The following is a 17045-nucleotide window of genomic DNA, read 5'->3' as shown; positions in this document are numbered from 1 at the left end:
GAGAGACATTAAAGAAGAGTATAGGATGACAGTTCTGAGTAGAATTCAAACCCAGGATGGAGCAATTATGTGGTCAGTGACTGTGCTCCCAGGGCAACCATTAATTATTAATAATTGTATCATTCTTTCTTTGAGAGCTGTAACGTGTGTGGCATCTCAGGACAAAGAGTAGAAACTGCAATAGGATATAAAATAAAGGCTGTCATCTTCAATGACATTCAAAACATCCAAATTGTAAAAGGTCAATAGTGCATTAGACAGGACAAATCATTTGGTTCCTTACCAGTGTTAATTTCGTCGACTAAAACGATGACGAAACATTTTCGTGGAGAACCTTTTTTCCGTCACGAAAACGAAATAAAAACTAAGCTAGGATGACTAAAACTAGGACATATTGACAATTTCGTTAACAAATACAAATTTGACTAAAACATTAGGGAGGGACTAGTGGAGAAGAGTTCCAGTAGAACTAAGACAGAAAAAAAAGTCATTTTATGCTTGGTTGTGCGCAGGTGCCGCGCTCCGAAAATAGCCGATCTACAAGCTCACAACGCTTCAAATCAGGCATTACGGCATCACTTCCCGCCAAAATATATTTTAGTCGACTAAATCAACTGTAGATTTGTTTGACTAAAATCTTATGATATTTTGTCTACTAAAACTAGACAAAAATTTAACATTTCAGATGTCAAAAACAACATTTTATTCAGAAGACTATGACTAAACACAAAATCTAAATTTGCTGTCAAAATTAACACTGTTCCTTACCCTCCGATCTGCTTCTTAAGTTTGGCGCAGAGCAACAGGTCGGTGAAGAGGAACACGTGTCGTAGCTTCCTGGCTCCCTCCACCAGCTCCACCATGAAACTATCCTTCAACAGCTGGCGGTTCTACAGCAGCAACACAAAACAATACAGAGGCTGTGGTCATTACAGGCCATTTGGTCAATAACTTAACTGTAGATCAGTCCAGATCAATTAAGTGGCCGTTTAACTTCTACATTCACGCCACAAGAACTGTTGACAACAATGTGTTTGCCTTCTGAAAGCCAGGAGAAAAGAATCAAGAGGGATTTGTTTGTCACTACAGGTACAAGCAGCGAAATGTTGATGGGACATGTTTGGCAGAGACTACAGGTGCTAACAAAACAAGATAATAATAATAATAATAATAGCCTAAAAATAACAACAATATAAAAATAAACATAATAGAATAAGTAATAATACTGGAGGTACATAATGAAGCCACATTGAAATGTATAGATAACTATAACTTTATTACGATCTTAAGTATTGGTAGAACGGCATGTATGATAAACCTCTTAAGACAGGTATGATATCGTTAGCAGCATTGTGAAATGTGTAAATACTGTATACACACCAAAATCACTTGTCCATTTCACTTTCACATTGTGAAAGTAACATTTTGAGCAGCTGCCCAGGATTCGTACAGTTGTTTAATTTAGATTGCATAATTTTTTTATTGGAGTTTTTTAACCATGTCCTCATTTAAAGCTGTCAGCCGCAGGGGAAAAAAAAAATTCATTTTGAGGTGTGCTCAACCGACATCAGCAAAATGCCTCTACAACCGTCTTTATGCCACAAAAACCTAAACTCTTCAGGATTCATGATATCAAATGAATGAATGATCCTTCAGGTGAGAATCCAGTGTAATATTGTAAATGAGCCTATGAAAGTATTTCATAATGCAGTAATCCGTCTTGTAGTGTTTCAGTAGAGTGAGAACAATAAAGCACAATACTACAGTGTACAGTCCTCAGTGTACAGTCCTCAGTGTTAATCCAACTCCAAAGAGTGTACAAGGGGAACAGAAACCAAACATTTGGTTCCATACAAATGCAGGGTTCATTTGCTATCATTTTCTCCACATGTGATGTAATACTGTCCTCTTGTCAGAAGAGGGCAGTTATGGTGTTGGGGAAGGACAAGAGGTGCTGACAACTATTGTATGTTAAATTAATAGGTATCAATAATAAATCAATAATACAGTTTATCCTTGTGTGCTGCATCGCTCCAACGTTGTCCTGGGTAAAGGACGTCTTCACAAATTTGGCAGAAGGTCAATTACCTTTCAAAGAAACCAACGAAATGAAGTGAGAGGCTGCATGTGAACAATCCAAACAGATTCAAAGGAGGTCAGCCCTGAGTGCACGAGTAGAATATTAACTGTGTGTAAAGATAGGAAGCATGAGTAATGCCTGATTTATACTTGGGTGCACATTGTGTCGTGCACCAAAAATAGCAGACCTTCAAGCTCACAACGCAACGCATTGTGAGCTTTATAAGTAGTTGATCTGCCATCAACTACTTATAAATCAGACATAGACAGACTCCGCTAATACTGTGATTTTGAGTTCTATTGGAATGAATGGGTATAATGAAGTTGGGCCCAAGGCAGAATACGCACGCACGCACGCACGCACGCACGCACGCACGCACGCACGCACGCACGCACGCACGCACGCACGCACGCACGCACGCACGCACGCACGCACGCACGCACGTACGTTCATTCCATGAGCTCCCCATGGACCACGCACCACTACCCCTCCCTCCCACCTTCTCCAGTCAACCTCACAGTGCCCTGGCGGAGCATGACATCACAGCTGACCACAGCCAATCATATCCCTGTACTTTCCCCCTCCCCCTCTCCTCTCCTCTCTTTCCCCTACTCAACATCCCTTCTTCACCTTCTACCTTCATCTCCCTGCAGTGTCTGTCCTGAAGGCTCTATCCTCATCACTGGTGTTATACTGGCGTTGTAATGGTGATGGGGGTATCATAGATCCTCATTCACTTCCCCACCTCCCTCAGCAAAGTGCATGGCCACGCTGCATCAATCAATCAACCAGTGTGTGTGTGTGTGTGTGTGTGTGTGTGTGTGTGTGTGTGTGTGTGTGTGTGTGTGTGTGTGTGTGTGTGTGTGTCAGGCAGACAGACAGACAGAGAAAAAGAGAGTTGAACTCTGTAGATATCATGCTGCAATGCCTTATATGCCAAGCATGTAAAACATGTGAAACATTAGCGCACAGGGTCCACTGCAAGGACATAGTAAGATATCTGGTCTTTGCCAGAGCGCACACACACACACACACACACACACACACACACACACAGAGCGAGAGACAGACAGAGAGACAGACAGATCTATAGCAGATTATAATTGTGTCCTAATCCCCTCGCTAAGGACATGCCAGAGCTTTAATTCCCCAATGGTGGATATAATTATTCATTACTAGCTAGATAGCAAAGCTTGCTATGATTGCCTACTATGTGTAACTTCCAAATGAGCTCCTTTGTATTGTGGCCTGTCATTTGCTCTTAATGGTGATTGACTGGAATGGAGGAGTAAATACCAGATGCACTGACCCCATGCTAAAGAAAATTAACTGACAACATAGTCGTCTTCCATTGTCAATTACATTTATGGGCCTTGGTGCGTCCTCACATTGGTTATCATCACATTATTAACTGAAACTTATGTGGACATACAAAACGTTACAGTTTGTAGTTGACAGAAACTTGAGAATGTGCATTAGGGTTAGAGATTTTATTATAACTGGGAAAAAAATATTTCTGTAATCTGTACATTGCCAAGTAGTGTGAATACTGTAGGTAGAATATAAATGTGATACTTGCTTACCATGAAACTAAGAAAAACTGATTGAGTATCTGACTAGACTTAGTGTAAATAACTCACATGCACTAGATCTACTGTCATGTTTCTACTAATCTTGACCATGTAGACCCAAAATGTCAAATATAAACAAATAAAACGGACAATCGGACATATTGAGACACAGATATGAAGTATATAGAATAGCATAGTATGGTATAAGCATACAACTCCTGTGTTCACAGCCACCTGCTTATATTTCCTCTTCTATGTTTGACGCAGAATGCTCTGAAAGGAAATTCCATTTATACATGTACTGTATTCCTACTGTATGTATTGAAACCAATTTATTTTGCCCATGGTGCATGGTGTGTTAGACCAAATGGTAAAGCCATACATACACACATTTACAGATGCTTTCATTCTAATCCAGACACATGATCAAATCAGGCCTGGGGAGTGATCCAATTAGCTAATAGCTCCCAAGGAGATCGTTCCTAGGCTGCAGCAGATTCCAAGATGGGAATGGATTATCAAAGAGAAAATACAATAATACTGCAGATAAATCTGGATTATTAGAATTAATTATAATCCAAAAAGCACATTGACCATTCACCAACACAAACAACATTACAGTGACGGTACCAAATGATGCCTGATGGTGGGCATTGCAATGCTTATGCTGCAGAATATAGCTGGTATAGACTGGAATACATAGTGATTTTTGCACGGATGGTTTCTAGGGTGCCTTGTACCACCTTTTTAAACCAAGGTTCCAACGTACGTCACAATATGAGAATTTAAAAAGAGGAAGGAAGAGACAAATAAAGTCCGAAAAACACAAATTATAGAAATATCAGACCAGCATCAGCGACATGCAAGAGAAGAAAACTGGATCTTGAGTTGATAGTTAACTGTAATGGCCAGCTAACATCAGTAACAATACTAACATAATATTTAGAACAGTCTAAATAGGTGGACTCAGTTAATTCAACTATTTTTTGCATTTCCTGAAAAGTAACCGTTTTCAACATACAAGAGTTCCACCCGACAGCCAACTTCAACTACTTTTCAACTTCCTAGTACCTTTAATCTTCTTCTGGTGTTAAGGCTCTACGCCATTGATCCCATGATAAATAGATATGTTAAAGGGAGGGAAGCATATAGATTTGGGGTTTACAAGCCCCTAGCAGTAAAGTGTATGGGAATACCATTCTGTTGGAATAAAACAAGGTTGGCCACCTACACACTGAACGCACTCAAATCTGTCTATTCCCTGCTAAATCAAGGCATAATTGAGAATTAGACTATATCCAGTGAGAGTTAAGACTGTATGAATATCCCTTTAGCATTCCAAAATATGAGCTGAACAGAAAAGACTGAGTAAAGCAAGATGCTGTATCTACACAGTATAAGTGCTCTCATGTTCTGAATGTTCTGAATCTTTGACTGACCATTAGTGAATACATGCTGATGTTCTATTAGTTTTTGTTTGTGCTTTTTGGATACAGAAAATTGGATTCCAGTTGAGGCCCACTATGTTCTTTAACCACTTGAACCCTAGCATCCATAGTCTGGGGGGAACATTCACCCAAAATAGCAGATCAGATTAGATCAGCAGATTTGGTGTACAGGGGGGAAAAGAACCGACCAAGTACTCAGGTCAAGTTTACTAAGACTAGAGGGTTTAAGTTTACCTCACTCCGTCAAATGGAAGAAGCTTGCGACACACATTTTGTTTCACAGCGTACTTGCATCTGAGACTCCGGTCGCAGAATCGATGACAGACGGAGTTTCATTTTTTCAAGCTACTAGGCAGGTGATTGGATGATCCCGCCCCTAGCAGCCGCTGATTGGTTCGAATGCGCAGCAGTTCGGGCAGCTTTACTCTGTGAGCAATCCCAGACCCTCCTTCCTGAAACCAAATGCAAATGAGATTTCCGGAGGGAGGGGGGTTTACCAGGCTAGGTTTAAGTGGCTAATAGAGCAATCTGATAAAACTGACAACACGTCTTCTTTATCAAACAAGCCATCTCTGCAAGATGGCAAAATGCAGAGCAGCCACTACGGCACAATATGACTTTGACCATCTCTCATACAGTAAGCGCTGACTAGAACACCAGCACTGCTGTAGAAGGAGACATGAGGCTGAGGACGCTGACAACGCAGATTAAATATTGACCAACTCCTTGAAGGGCCTTCCTGGAGGCATGTTTGTGTGTGTGTGTGTGTGTGTGTGTGTGTGTGTGTGTGTGTGTGTGTGTGTGTGTGTGTGTGTGTGTGTGTGTGTGTGCGTACGTGCGTGCGTGCGTGCGAAATTGCATCAATTTACAAAAGATCTATATCTATTTTTAGAGTGCATGCTTTGAGGAGCATCTGTGCTCTCAGCATTCGCAGTTCGCACACATCTGCATAAAAGGGTGAGTGGGGCAAGCGAATACGCAATGTGCATTGCACTGCAATGAGTGCGCATATGCAGCATGGGCTTGTATAATGCATACTACTGTAGGTGCACGTATGCGGGTGAAAATGTGACTGCATGTTTTGTTTCTGCATGAAATCGTGTGGTGATACTTTATCTGTGCATGTGTATGTTTGTGTATGAGTAAGTGTTTTTGTGTGTGTGAGAGAGAGAGATACTGTAGGTGCATATTTGTTTGTACTATGTATTGCTATTGAGGGATCTGCAAAATCACAACGCATTGCCTTGCAAAGCTCAATGCGTTGTGATGGGAGGTTGTGAGGTGCTGTTTTGCTACTGTATTAAAAAAAAACATGAATAAAATGTATGATGTTATGAAAAAATTGTGATTTTAATCACTTAAATCGATTAAAACGATTTGTTTGATTAACTGTTGCACCTGTAATTGCTATTACATTATATAATGCAGTGGTGGAAAGTAACTGAGTACATTTACTTAAAGGGGTAGTTCACCCCCCAAATAACCTTTTTTCTATTGATTACTCACCCCATGGAGCCTTGAATTCATGGATATTTATTTGTTTTTGTCGCATTCCTTCCTTTATTATTTGATTATAATAAATTTAGCCCCATTGATTCCGGTAGGAGACACAAATGCATTTGTGTCTCCTACCGGAATCAATGGGGACACATTTATTATAATCAAATTATTAGCTTAGGAATGTGACAAAAACAAAAAAATATCTATGAATTCAAGGCTCCAGATGGTCAGTAATCAATAGAAAAAAAGTTATTTTGGGGGTGAACTACCCCTTTAAGAACTGTACTTAAGTACAAGTTTGAGGTATTTGTACTTTACTTGAGTATTTCCAATTTCCAATTCTTTTACTTCTACTCCACTACATCTCAGAGGCAAATATTGTACTTTTACTCCACTACAATTATTTGAAAACTTTACTAGTTACTATTATTACATTATAAAACATACATTAACCACTTAAGCCCTATTTTCAATTCAGTACTTTTTCCACCACTGATTACAGTATATACTGTAACACATGTGCGCCCTCGCATCAGGAGCACATCTCTCCCAGTGGCACGCAGAGCATCAGAATAAGGGAAGGGAGGTGGACTCAGATTCTGACAGCAGCCTCATTTGCATTTTAATTAAGCAGCTTCTGTTTGTTCCCTCCATCTGGCCAAGCCATGGCCCCTGGGGGTCACTTGTACCACCATGCTCATGCACGACTTCACTGAGAATACTACAGGTTACAGGCTTAATGTATGGCTATATATAGGTATGTAGGAATGAGGGCTTGGGAGTCCTATCCAGACTCCATTGACTTTTTAAAAGGACCACTGGTGATCTGGCATGTTTAGCCCACTGGCCACGACTGATGGTATACTTGGCATTACTGCTGACCATTACCTAAAGCATATACAGTCGTTTGTTAGATTTACAATTACGAGATTTTGCTATTTTGCTGTGGTTTCCCCTTATTTTAACAATTTAATATTCAAGACTTTTTTTTCCTTTAGATTTATTGGATGTATTATGGATGTTTTTATTTGACAACAGAATATGATGACTTGACTGTGACGGACTAACAGTTTATGGCATAATGTCGCTCTATCTGTATTTCTTTGTTGATGCTGCTATGTGTTTTAAGATTATCTTATCTAAAATCAACACCCTCATCTGTTCACTTAGTCATTTGTCGCTCATTATGAAAGGCACTGGGGGCAAATTTGTCAACATAAATGAAGAAAAAACTATATTATCTTAAATTTGTTATATTCAGTCTGTAATCAGTAATACTGTTATTACCATCATTCCTACTAAATAGTAGGTCAAATCAAAGCAAGCTCTTGATTCAATTACTTAATGGTTTAGATATTTTTTTTCAAAACCACAACAAAATGTAGTAATACAGTGCCGTCAAAATGAACAATAAACTGATGAGAGGGCCACAATGCATTGGCTATGGCCACGACAACGCTCAGCTACAGCAAAGCATTAGTCCCTGTAAGCTTAAAATGCAGACAAAGCTTCAAGCATGCTCATACAGCACACTGGCACACCATAATGAGCGCCATCGATTTCCATGTGCTGCTTTCATGTATCCATTATCAATATTTGATTATCAGTTATGTGTGTGTGTGTGTGTGTGTGTGTGTGTGTGTGTGTGTGTGTGTGTGTGTGTGTGTGTGTGAGAGAGAGAGTGGTGGTGGTGGTGGGGGGGGGCAGACAGGGCTGCAAATGGGTCCTATGGGGATAGGAGGGCAGGGCAGTCAGGTGTGTGTCTGCATAATAGTTAGAGAGAAAGAGAAACAGTGAATAAGAGAGGGAGTAATAGAATATAGTCGCTGTCCGGCCGGGAACCTTGTAAGTCCAAAACCGTTACTTTTTCAAGAAACTGATGAAAGTGTTCCAATGGATCTAGTGTTGTTATTATCTAGTCACAAGGTCTTGTTTCAAAAATAGCCAATCTACAAGCTCACAACGCGTTGTTGAGAGCTTGTAGATCGGCTATTTTTGCTACTTTTGTGTGATACTGTAGGCATGATGGAGTAGGACATTCATTCACCCCCAAAACCCGAAAAAAAACGAAATATGGAGATATGAGGTTTCTGCCCGACAACATACGATGCTGGCTAGTGTATGGGGAGGATGCAGTAATGACCCTCTGGGCACAGAAGAATGATTAGGGCCCGCCCCCATCCTTCATTTATGAATAATTAATTTGGAATCTTCCAGTTTAGAGAGGAATACTGGCTCATTACAAGGCATTATGTACGCCAGTGTCACGCAAGGTGTCAATCAAATGACAGCCATTCATGTGCGACTAGTCATCTCCGGGGGTGAGAGTGATGGCGGGTGTGTGTGTGTGTGTCTGTGTGTGCGTGTGCCTGCGTGTCCTAGGAGATGGGGGTTCGCAATCCATCAGAGAGAAAGCGAGAGGAAAAACAGGAGAATTTTTAAAAGCATCTGTCCCTGGTTTTAGCTATTTGAAATGCTGCACGCTAAGCTACAAGCTAGAACCACATAGAGCACAGCAGTACATACTATAGCAGCTAAGCTACCTAGCTGTGTGTGTAGCTCGCTCTATGCTGTATTATTAATGTAGATCCAGGCTCAATGTTGTCGCTCATTCATATAATGTTTGGAAGGTAGGCTAATTTGTATATGTCATCTATACATTATGGGGAATTTTGTTTTCGTGCTTTGTTGTTCTGAACATTTGCACTTAAAGACATTTTTTTACTGTACACAACGGGTCCTCTCTTGGGCAAAGCCTTACCCGTTAGCCTTACCCGCTACCCGTGAATTACGCACAAGGCAGCTGGCACTGTCCCTAAACGGTATCTTACGACCGCACTACCCGCTATACATTATGCCGACTCCGTTATTTGTGCCTGGGGGTGTGCCCGTGGGCGTGTTGTTGCGCTTTCCCTAAAATTGCTATCTTGCCCACAAACGTTTGGGAAAGCACATAACGGATTCTAAAACCATCCACTATGCCAAATTCGTTTGAGCCTGCCTGCAATGGACATGTCGGGAGTCGGGATGGGCGCACAAACGGCTACATTCAGAGGCTTCCTCTCTCCTAGTTCTCAACTAATCTCTGTGGTTCTAAGTTTCCTATAATCAGCTGAAGTGAGTGTGTCAATTCCTTGTGTCAATTGTGCTTATATAAGATGATAGTCTATTCAAAGAAGACAATTTGTGCCGTGTGATGCCATTCGCTCCAAATTACACACTTCAGTTTGTATTAATCCATAGCGTAGGAAATAAAGAACGGATTACAATAATATAACATTCTCTATAATCAGTAACATGTGGGAGATAATTATGTTGATCAAATATGGTTTTATTGAAAGGCAATCAAAGGCTAGAGCGTATGAAGCAAATGTCGAGTTTATAGTGGCCAACGTTATAAGTGCCTCAGTGCGGTTCACTCCAGTCGTCAAATATAATTTTATTCCATGGCAACGTCGCTCTTCCATGGGCAGAGAGGGAGAGAGCGTAAGATTTCATTGGGGATAATGGCTTGCTCAGTTTCTCTTCAAGGCAATGGCATCTGGCACGGTGATTGGTTTTATTATTGTAACGCCCAAACCACACCTATGCATTATGTTAACTCACTGAGCGCCATAATTATTTCTGGCTATTTCTGGCCAGTACGATTTAGATTTTTTTTTTTTTTTAAGTAAAAAAAAAGTGCTTAGGAAGCGAGATACAGATTTTTCAGTTATAAGTTAAACAAGGAGTGGAGCTGCAAATCTTCAGATAATGATATCTTGGGTTCTGAAAAAACGTTGCACCATAGCGGTAAAACACGTGAAACACGTTAATGGCACTCAATGAGTTAACGGCTAGCGCAGGTGTTTTAGGGATAAGGCTGGTGTCCAAAGATAGCAACGCCCCTTGCGCAATGCTGAATCCCCAAATAGTGGGTTTAGTCACTTTTGGCTAATATAGGGTCCCATATGTTTTACCTTTTTTGCACACCAGCTGTGGTTTAAGTGGTTAAATATTAGATGTTACTCCTTACCTCTCCCTTTTTGACAGTCATGGACTGGCGGCGAGGTGTTGTCTCCTCATTGATGCTGGAAAGGAAGTTCTGAGAGATCCTCAGTGCATCCTGCAGTAGGGGGTGGTCGGGGTGGCTGGAGGGCGTGTGTTTCAGCAGATCCTACAGCACAGCACACACACACACACACACACACATACACTTCTTCAGTCAGAGTGAATCTTAAACTTTTTAATCTCAAAGACCCACAGTTTGATACGCATTAGGCCACGCCGCCACGGGGGACCCAATCTACAGTACACTGTGAAATCCTCAGTGCTAATTAACTCAGAGATTGTACAAATGGAACCAAATGGTCTATTAGGTTCCATTTGTACACTCAACAGAACAGTAAGTATCCATTTAGTTCTGATCAATCATTTAGCTGGTTCTGTTACAGCACTGGATCTCAGTGTGGGGTCCAGGGACCTCCAGATGTGCTTGAGGGGATTCCAGGGGGTCCCCACTGAGAACCAGTGCTGTAACAGACATATTAATCAAATACATGCTTAACCCATTAAGATCTGAGGCCGATTCTACAAATGCCTTCTAAATCAGTAGTTTTTTTCGTAATTCAAAATTATTCACACAAGACTTTTCAAAAATAGCAGATGTACAAGGCAAGCTCACAGCACGGCACGAAGTGATGCGCTGTGAGCTTGTATATCTGCTATTTTTAAATAGCCAATGCCAAAATCTAAAATGACACAGTTTTAATGGGTTAATTGATTGGCAATGCAAAAACATGATTATCTCCAAAACAAACGCAAAAAGCCCAAATGATAATTTGTGAAATATACACAGAACATAAAGCGTTAAGCATTTTACTATGACAATTGCGATGGTGACTAAACAAGTGCGTGGGTGAAACTACTTTCGCATTCTATGGATAATAGAGAAGAGACGAGGTGATCAGGAACTAGACAGCTGTTGTATAAAGAGTTACAGCATTATTTACTGCAGTGCTTGCTCATACTCACATGTAGCACCAGCGTGCTGCGAGTGACTCTGTCCACTGGTTTATACAGCAAAGCTATGGAGAGGCAAGAAATACTTCATGTTTGTTTCTGAATTATTGTGAGGGATACGTCGCTGATTTTGAGTACTATTGTACATTTCTTCTGATGTGAGGCGTCATATACTGTACATTAAAGTGTGGCAAGGAATACCTGATTACCTGAGTATTCTGTGTATTTAGAGCCTTCACAAAAGGCTGAAATGTCCACACAATGTCAACACATTGTTGATGCGTTTGACGCCATCACAAATCCATAGGCTATTGTATTGAATGCATATTGGGTTTAAATTACATTTCATACAAAAAATATATATAAAAGACTAATCGACATAAAATCAATTTTTTGAAAAACATAATTTTAGACACATAAAAAAAAGTCTACTCCAGGTGGTATTGCATATTTTGACTACATATACTTGACTACAAATCACAGTATACTTCATATAGAGGCCATAGATTTCCATTCATTTTCATAGGATATGGGAATAAACTTGATGATATTTAAAATCTTATTTAGTAATAACCTTAGATGTTGTTTTTTCGTCAGCAGTAATGTAAACTATAACATGAGGCGTAGTCAAACATGCAATTACACTGGTATATGGTCCTTTAACTTGTGCTAAAGCCTATGTGCCCGCTAGGCCAGCGGTCCGGGCCGGTACAATACATTTTCAACGATTATGGCTTACAATATTGGATTTGCCGTGGTTGATGCTAATTACTGTGACACAATTAGCCATTTCTTCTGTTAATGTGATAGAACATAAGGTGGCTTACTCTCCAGAGAGTTCTTGGCAGACTGATCCTTACAATCCTTAGTGCTCCTAACCTTCAGGTTCTGAAAGAAAGAAGTTTGATATGATGAGTAGAAGTGAGGGGGAAACAGACATGCTAGACACAATCCTTCTTTGGCTAAGGGTGACTGGTTTCCTACAACCCAGAAGGCAGTGCAGTTCATTATGACTTGAACCCTAGCATCCCTATTCCGGGGGGATCATTCGCACAAATAGCACTGATATCCATAAGTGAGCTTGTAGATCGTCTATTTTCGGCAAGTACTTTGGTATAGAGGGAAAATGAGCGGGTCAACTACATAGCCAACTCAGGCGAAGCTTACTAAGAAGTATAGAGGGTTTAAGTGGTTAAACAAAGTGAAAAAGTCCTACGATTATCATTAGCCATACCAGGCCCCACCAAATTGTGCCATCCTCAGCAGCATTTTCCTAACCATCTCACTCCTATGCCTTAGAGTCATGCATCATTACGTGGACCATTAACAGCTCTCCATGATGGATTCTCTGTCTCTTATCTAGACGCCAAGCTTAATGTTAACTTGTAAGTTCATACAAGATACTAGATGATTTATTAGAAGCAGCAAAATGGATATGACGATTTAAGAAGGTCAAGGCAAGGGCTCTGTATGGAAATATATCTCACCATGGAGTTAGTGTCTCACCTGCACATGAGACATTTTTATTTATTTGTATGTATGTATGTATGTATGTATGTATGTATGTATATATATATATATATATATATATATATATATATATATATATATATATATATATATATATATATATATATATATTACATATTACATATATATATTACATTACAATCAGCTACATATATTTTGCAGCAATTGTTTTTTAAACTATGCATCTTGTGTATATATCTGTTAGCATATCAGCTGCTATTTAACTGCCTCATTCCATTGCCATTTATTTTATTTTCACATGCATTTTTGGGATATCTGACGTTTATGAGCCATTTTCCTTGTTTTCTTCTATTCTTATCCCCTTTCATGAAAACTGCATTTCACCCGCTTTTTACATCTGTAAACCTGTGATGTGTACAATAAATTGAAAGTTTCACATTATGAGAACATTTAATGTCATTTTTTATTTTATCATTGACACCTATCTATTGTGATGCAAATTGATATTGAAATGTATATGTAGCAGTGAGAAAAGTCATCACAAAAGGGACACAATCTCCTATATGCCTAAATGATGACATAAGGTTATAAACAGGGTTCAATTTGTCATTGTCAGTTTGTGGTTATTAAATTGTAAAATTGTGATATTATCAAACATAAATATCAAACATATCAGACAGTCTACCGTTCCCAAAAGGAAATGTATGCATTTAATTCAGTCTAAACAGAAGAAAGGAGAAAACAAATCCGCACTGCCAATAACAATGAATTACCCAAGGGAGATATCAAAAGCAGAGGGATGGACCCCGCCACTAAGAATTGAAATATGTGACAATACATATGCTTCCAAAAATCACTGATAACTTGGGACTAAATTAAATCTTTTGGATCCATCATTGTTTTTTAGCGTTGTGTCATGAAAAATAAATGCCTTCAAAATCTGGGTCTCTTAAGAATGAAAACAAGTCCTTCAGGGCTTTAGAAATGCTGTATTTGGGGGAATGATAAATTAATATTTTATGTTGTCATGTTTCATCTACGGTATACAGTAGTTAAAATGGAGTGCACTCCATTACTTCAGGGTAAGAATAAGAACAAGGCCCCTCCAGCTAGCAAAACACAAAGCACCAGCTTAAACCATGGCAACCGTGCTGCTATTAATTCATTCCTAAACACCCATCTCCTGAATGCAGACATGCACACGCACTTATACACACACACGCAAATACGTATTTTTTTGCCCCTGGAACTGTTCAGGCAAAAATGTTGAGTTGAATGAGTTTCATTCAAATGTTGTGTAATAATAAAAGCTGCGTGGGTGAATAATAGTAGGAGGATTTGCAGCTAAAATCACGAAATGAGCATAGTACACATGCCATAGTACATGCCTATGTCCATACTAATGTGGTGAAAATGACAGCTCTCTGAACTGTGCTTGTTAATGGTGCATACTGTGCTCTGCTGTGAGCCAATCATCCCTGCAACATCTGTTTGCCAGAATGACCTTAGCCAATCAAATGGGGGCAGCGGTGGCTCAGGAGGTAAATGTGAGCGGCCGCTTGGGAATCGGAAAGTTACCGGTTCAATCCCTGCATGGCTCCTCCTGGCTTTGTGTCAAAGTGTCCTTGAGCAAGACACTTAACCCCTAATGCTCCCGAAGAGCAATGTGGTGCCTTGGCACGGTTGCCCCCGTCGTCGCAGGTTTGTGAATGCGTATGAGAATGGGTGAATGTAATGCAATCTGTAAAGCACTTTGGATAAAGGTGCTATGTTAATGCACCATTTACCATTTACCCATCACTCTGGCTACGTACTGTTGGCGGCGCTTTTTCTTCAGAAGGCGAACTACATACCTGAAATTTAACTGTCACTAATAATGGTAGCTATTGTATTAAGGCCATTATAATGCACTTGCAAGAACTGCTCTTGTAAAGTATCCACATCAGCCTATTGCTGTGTCAGATGTTTTAAAGCCTGAGTAGCTACAGTGAAAGTCTTCCTTGTGGGGTATATCCTGAATACTAAAAATGGGAAATAAATTCAAATTCAGAGAGATGAAAGGACTTATAAAACCTAACTGCTGTGATTACCTTGAACCATGATTCAACCCTTCTCGTGTAATTTCCCTCATTGTGCTAGTGCTAGTTCTCTGCATTCCTGACTCTCATTTACACAGTAATTCAAAATATGCTCCTCATTGACTTACATTGTACGCTGAAACAGCTCTCAAAGTCACTCTTTTAGCCCGTAAACAAACGCAAACATAGTTGATTCAGACAATATAGACCATCACCAAACCCAGTACGGTTTTTTTTTTGTTAATAAAAATGTTAACTTCCTGTTGAATTTACTATTTGAAGATCCGGATCTACGGATCCAGTCCGGGTTTTCTTCCTATTAAAAATGGCAAAATCAACAGGAAGTTGTCATTTTTATTTAAAAAGCAAACAGTACTGGGTTTGGTGATGCTCTATAATCAACTCTGTTTGCGTTCGTTTACATGATAAAAGAGTGACTTTGAGAGCTGTACAGTATATGTCAATGAGGAGCATATTTTGAATTATCAACTTCTAATCAATGGAGCAACTATTTTTGATTTCTTGTCCACCTTTGGAGTTACATCATGGCAAGGTAACTACACAACCCAAACCTCTACCAAAGTGGTCTTGCCCTTTAAGTCTCTATCTTCTTATGCCCGACTTACCTCAGAGATTTCAGCAAACTGCGTGTTGGCTTGACAGCACTTCTCTGCCGTCTCCACAGCCAGCTCATAGTTGTCCACAAAGGCCCGATAGACGCCCAGCTGGCTAGCCTGCCAAACAGCAAGAAACAAAGAAGAGGAAACATGTCAATTATCACTGAAAAGTACAGCTGTTGAAAAGTCCTTAACCCATTCAATCCGGGAACGCATCTGTGTCATTTTAGATTTTAGCTATAACCATTATTTTATACTTTGGCTATTCAAAAATAGCAGATATACAAGCTCATGGCGCGGCACCGAGTTCCGCACTACGAGCTTGTAGCTGATATTTTTTTTAAATCTTGATTTTTGCATATATTTTTTAAAGCGAACATTTGTAACTCAAATCTTTGCTTCTGGAGGTATATATTTTTAAGCAAACATCTGTCAAATATTTTACCAATAGCCAAAGAAATCTTAAAATGACACAGATGCTTTCCCGGTCTGAATGGATTAATACTGTAGAACAGTGGTTCTCAAGCATTTTAATTTCAAGGAGTTCCAGTTTGGTATCGAGCATCGTGATAATGGACCCTTCGCTAAGCCCCACCCACTCCACTCTGTGACTGGTGGTGCGAAGTTAGTCACACCCAGGCCTGGCAGCGCCTGGCAATCTCTGCTTCTCACCCATTGACTTGCATGTTAAATGACGGCTTTTCCCCTTAAAAATAATCGATCATTTCAGCAGCAATAGCTTCAAAATCTCTTCTAAATCTAGTCAACAAGGCCTGCAGTAGGCTATGCACTGGACAAATGTGCATGACATTATTTCAATAAACTAAAAACACGGGAAATGTTAGAGGGAGTAATAGCCATGGATACAAGACGGTCGTCTGTCTCGACCGTCATGGATGAATTTCAACCTGGTGTTTGCACTTTCTCCATTTATAGCCTGTACATCTACAGAAACGTTCATATTTCAAATATAAAGTGCTTATCCCATGGCCACGGATGTTACATTTATGTACGTGCTCTCAAAAGTACCCGTATCATCCGTATTGTTCAATAAAAAGCATTTTAATCTGATCGGTGGCCATTTTCTCCATATGCTTTCAACAAAGCGACCCTATCGGTTGATAGGTGTATTGCACACTGATACATTATAACTCTATGAGAAAATGGCCACCGATCGGATTAAAATGCTTTTTATTGAACAATACAGAATATACGGGTACTTTTGAGAGTCCCGTGCATCATTTTAACATCCGTGGCCA

General features: G+C 39.9%; 1 protein-coding gene across 1 annotated transcript in view; it reads right to left on the bottom strand.

Moving 5' to 3' along the window:
* Positions 1 to 17045, bottom strand: part of LOC308077914 (breakpoint cluster region protein-like) — a 155635-nt gene that overhangs the window by 18843 nt on the left and 119747 nt on the right. Inside the window, exons 6-10 of the mRNA XM_080418912.1 lie at positions 15796 to 15903; positions 12428 to 12488; positions 11613 to 11665; positions 10615 to 10755; positions 769 to 890 (exon numbers count right to left, since the gene is read on the bottom strand). Of these exons, the coding sequence (XP_080275038.1) occupies positions 769 to 890; positions 10615 to 10755; positions 11613 to 11665; positions 12428 to 12488; positions 15796 to 15903 (485 nt within the window). The remainder of the gene's footprint in view (positions 1 to 768; positions 891 to 10614; positions 10756 to 11612; positions 11666 to 12427; positions 12489 to 15795; positions 15904 to 17045) is intronic.

Source organism: Gymnoscopelus braueri (genome assembly GCF_963280865.1).
Source record: "Gymnoscopelus braueri genome assembly, chromosome: 22".
NCBI lineage: Eukaryota > Metazoa > Chordata > Actinopteri > Myctophiformes > Myctophidae > Gymnoscopelus > Gymnoscopelus braueri.
This window is presented reverse-complemented; position numbering and strand designations above follow the sequence as displayed.